At 40.8% G+C, this 4,601-nt stretch overlaps 1 protein-coding gene across 1 annotated transcript; it reads left to right on the top strand.

Annotated features, from left to right (window-relative positions):
* The first annotated feature begins 2,233 nt into the window (after positions 1-2,233).
* On the top strand, positions 2,234-4,321 carry LOC144710528 (C5orf35). Its single transcript, XM_078584337.1, has 4 exons — positions 2,234-2,464; positions 2,651-2,745; positions 2,933-3,207; positions 3,359-4,321. The coding sequence occupies exons 1-4, from the start codon at positions 2,435-2,437 to the stop codon at positions 4,165-4,167; spliced, it is 1,209 nt and encodes a 402-aa protein (XP_078440463.1). The 5' UTR covers positions 2,234-2,434; the 3' UTR covers positions 4,168-4,321.
* Positions 4,322-4,601: the final 280 nt, after the last annotated feature.

Below are 4,601 nucleotides of genomic sequence, written 5' to 3'. Positions count from 1 at the left end.
TTTGTGGGAACTGTTTCCGTTTGCCGTACATAAGGCTGTATTACTCTCTGATTCATATTACCGGACGTGTGTGCAATTGGGTAAATATTGACGTCCTGCCACGTATTCCATAGTACGTCGAGATCTTTTTCTGCCTGAATTGACAAATCCATCATTTCTTGAAGACAAAATGTTCGACATCTTCGTACCTCTGTGCGAATATCCGGTTTTAATCCTCATAGATACATCATTTCTTTGATCTTGGGCTCGATGTACGGTAATTGTGCCAATAAACGTTCAAATTCGGCTCTATAATCATGGACAGACCCACTTTGGGCCACTTCCATTAATTGTTGATATAAGCTATCATCTGAAAGTCCATATCTATTAGAGAACTTCTGCTTGAAATCTCCCCAATCCCAAAATCCAACTTCTTTTTCAGTGTATATAAACCAATTCTGTGCTGAATTATCCAGATGTATAGAAATTAGCTGCAATTTGTCATAATCAGACATAGGATGTATGCGGAAAAATTGCTCTACGCATGTGATCCACCCGTCCGCATTTTCCCCCTGAAAATAAGGTAGATCTCCTCGTTTGTAAGGGGAATTTTCTAACCTCAATTCTTGTTGATGAATTCCTAGTTGCCTCCGAGGTTGTCTGGCAGCTGCTCCAGAACATTGGTGGTCCTCCTTTGAAACTCCAGATCTGGTTGATCGGCCCTTAGATCTTGATCCATACTTCAGTAATTTGGCCGAGAATCGTCTGCTCTGATACCAGATGATATGAATCTCCCAATATTCGTATAGAAAACCCCAGAAATTTCGTAACAGTCGATCAATGTATAATGTCCCCCAAGTAGAACAGGAGAAGAGGTAGAGAACCAAGAATAACACCAAGAATCCCTATGTTGTTGGCAGGCACCGTAGCCAATCAAAATGCTAAAAAATAAAAATAGATTTAGATAAAAAAGGGTAAGAAGATTTCACTATCCGATCTTACTTAAGAAAATTAGACAGTCGAGATTATATCTAAATACTTAAAGACTCACGTTAGTCCAAGTCCAGTCATAATACCTTTTTATTTTTCTTAAGATTTTAGTCCGTTGGGCCATGATTCATTTGTCCCTTTTTGTGCCCCTCGACACATAGCTGAGAAGAGTTTGTTAGTGTTTATCCCATGTTGAAAACTTTTAAAAGTGTGACTGTTATATAAGTGTTAAGTGGGCATCAATATTGACTAAATAACTACTTACATCTTCTATGTGTGTGCAGGCTTGACTACTGTGGCCCCCCTGTAGGCTCCTTGTGGGATTGGTTGGGCTGGCGACGGCCCCCACCATTTTATGGCTGTGGGTAGGCTTGATCGGGGTGTGCTCACCTGCTTGTGGCTGGCTTGGGCACAACCGCACCCGAGCTCAGCCCTCCTTGCCCACTTAAAACCTAATTTTTTTAGTATATATATATATATATATATATATTCCTCTATCTCTCTCTTTTTATTTCATTCTTAAACTTTGACTTCCTCCTGCAAAAACATAAACTGGCATATTGGATGGAGCATTAAACTCATTAAATTTTAAAAAAATTTAAACACATTTTGACAAAGAAATAATTGGATATGTAGAATATGTAAAAATTATATTAAAAATTGTTTTTTTTACCAAGGTTTCTATTTAATTGACGAAATGAGAATTCATATAAAACAAAGATAATGCACATAAAATGATCCTCAAATGGCCTTAAGATATTTATAATTTATTGCCTCATTTAGGGTTCATCAGTTTACCATGTGGGAGGCGGTGACAACATCAGTGACCCATAGAGCTCCACTAATTTGTGTGAACATTATCAGGGAAGAGTATATACAAAAGGGGAAGAGACATTAAGATTAAAATTTGTCTTGAATCAATGTATAGAAACACTAAAACCAGACTTGATTGCACTTTGAGATGTGGTATGTCCTGCAGTCATATCATTTGACATCACGAAAATATGTTGTTTGTGTCGTTTGACTTGACAGACATCCTCAAGATAAAATCACCAGCAAAAAATATTACGAGTCTCCTTTGTAGTTAGTGCTTCAGTGACTGATAAAATGATACATAATGAATTTACATTACGGATTTCAAACGTACATGTGCTGTAAAAATGAATATATATGAATTTTATCATTTATAAAAATGATTAATGATGTTTTTATTGTTAGTTTTTGTGATTCAGTCTTCCGCTACTCGTCCAACAAGTCTAATTCCAAGTACCACCTCCTTAAGAAATCACAAATGGCACTCATGATCTGAAAATTATGGGCAGAGCAGATCAGATCTCTGAAGCTCGCTTGCCCGATTTAAAGCCCAAGTTCCACGAAATTTGGGTCTCCCGCTCGAGTGCTCCCGTCGTGAAGCTTTGTTTTGCAACGCAGTAAGCGGTGGGCAAGAACCTCGAAGGCTGAGTCGATGGCTTTCCTGCTTCAAAAATTTCTGGAGGTATTTTCATTGGCTCATACTCCTTAGAATGAAGATGAATCTCATATTTTGAAGATGAATCTCGTTTCTTGATTCCCATTACGCTCAATGTTCCAGCAATATTCCCTTTCGAAAATATTTTTCTTATGGTACGTTGGTTCCTTCAATTAAAATACTGTTTTTTACGGTTAATCTCTGTGATTTCAGGCTGCCAGAACCCTTGCGAAAAGCCCGACTTTTGCTAGGGATCCAAGACTCCTCCAGTTTGAAACTGACATCAATCGGTTGTTTCTTTATACCAGGTAGTTCGAGCCGGATGTATATTATGCACTGTTAATTTGGCTTCGTCTAATCTAACAACTCAATCATCCCTCTGTTTGGGATGGTGCGATTCTTCCTTTGCTTAGATCGAATGATTTCTTTTCATAAAAAATAATGAAAGACAGCGAAATGGCTCAGAAACTGAACCCTAACATGTTTATCTTTCAGCTACTACCGATTGGGGAAAAATGCCGAGGAGAAAGATGCGGAAGAGATCATAGATTTGGCTTGTAAAGCCTCTGTTTCAGATCAGCAGAAACAAGTCCAGGACAATGTGCATACTCAAGTCAAGGCCTTGTGCGGTGCCATGGATGAGATTCTTCTCCCAGATTCAAATAGTTGCTCTAATATTGATAATTCTTCTTCAAACCTAGATAATTCTTCACGGAGGAGTGGCCTCAGTTTCGCTGTTGGCAAGACTACTGGATCATATAATCAGCCTGGTATTCCATCCTTAGAATTTCTCTCTCTCGTGATAATCGTTCATCTGTGTAAACAAGGAACCAAATAAATATTTTTAGTGTAAATTTAAGGTCTGATCACAAGATCAAGGTTTCAATTCTGTGCTAATCTCTTGCATTTTTTGCAGAGCAGTCATCCCAGCCACACGTTCGCTGACCCAAGAACAGCTATCCAACAGCTTAAAAGAAAGAATTGGTTACACACTGGATATCAAACGGTCCCAAATCCCACACCCGGAAGCCGGTGAAGGCCTCTTCATCTCAGGCGAGGCCGAAGCTGGTGCCGTCATCGCCTTCTACCCTGGAGTGATCTACTCGCCAGCTTACTACCGCAATATTCCGGGGTACCCCAAGATTGATGCCCAGAATTCATATCTCATCACTAGATACGATGGGCTCATAGTGAATGCTCAGCCATGGGCCCGGGGAGGTCAAACCAGGGAACCTTGGGATGGGGTCAATGGTCAACGGTCAACCCAAGAACCCGGGTTTGCCCAATTGGGTGCCAACCAGCTATGGAGGATCCTCATCAGCCCCACTTCCCAGACTCTCTCTCCAAGTGCAGAGATTCTAGAGAGAAGGAACCCGCTAGCGCTGGGGCACTTTGCCAATCATCCAGAAAGAGGTGAGACCCCCAACTTGATGATCTGCCCTTACGACTTCCCTCTGCAGGAGAAGGAGATGAGGACTTATATCCCAAATATCTGTTTTGGGAATGAATATGGGATTAAGATGAGGAGAATTGGAAGCTTCTGGTTCAAGTCTCGGACAGGTGAAGGTGGAGGTGGAGCTGCTGCAGTTTTGAGGACCCTTGTGCTGGTGGCGACGAGGAGGGTGGCTGATGAAGAGCTGTTCTTGAACTACAGGCTAAGCAACACAAAGAGGCGGCCCACTTGGTATTCTCCAGTTGATGAAGAGGAGGATCGCAAGCGATGGGGATGACTTTCGCTCTTCCCCTTATTTCTCTCTATCTATCTCTATTTCTGACTCTCTCTCTCCCTCTCTCTTTCTCTGTGTCTATCTCTATCCTCTGAGTCATGTTGACCTCTTAGGAATTTTGACGTTTATCTTGTTAAATGTTCTTTTATTGTTGTTCTCTTGGCTTCCAATATAGATTCCCTTTCCTATCAGTGATACTCTGGACCTGACATGGATTGGTTAATGGTGGTTGCTAGTGATTGTCCTCTGATATCCATCCTGATACCTGATTTCATTCACAACCCAATATCCAATATCTGCAAAAGAACAGGATGGTGTCAAATATCAAGATTGGATATTAGCACCATAGTGGATATCTGTTATCAGTCTGGACATTGTCACACTGCAGATACCATGGATGCCATGACTGGATATCAGATTTGGATATAGGATATCCA

Source organism: Wolffia australiana, chromosome 12 (assembly GCF_029677425.1).
Source record: "Wolffia australiana isolate 7733 chromosome 12, ASM2967742v1".
Lineage (NCBI taxonomy): Eukaryota > Viridiplantae > Streptophyta > Magnoliopsida > Alismatales > Araceae > Wolffia > Wolffia australiana.
This window is presented reverse-complemented; position numbering and strand designations above follow the sequence as displayed.

Coding starts and splice junctions, on each gene's coding strand:
- LOC144710528 (XM_078584337.1), top strand. CDS start 2,435: ATGGCTTTCCTGCTTCAAAAATTTCTGGAG. Junction 2,746..2,932: donor CGGTTGTTTCTTTATACCAG/GTAGTTCGAGCC, acceptor TTTATCTTTCAG/CTACTACCGATTGGGGAAAA. Junction 3,208..3,358: donor TGGATCATATAATCAGCCTG/GTATTCCATCCT, acceptor TTTGCAGAGCAG/TCATCCCAGCCACACGTTCG.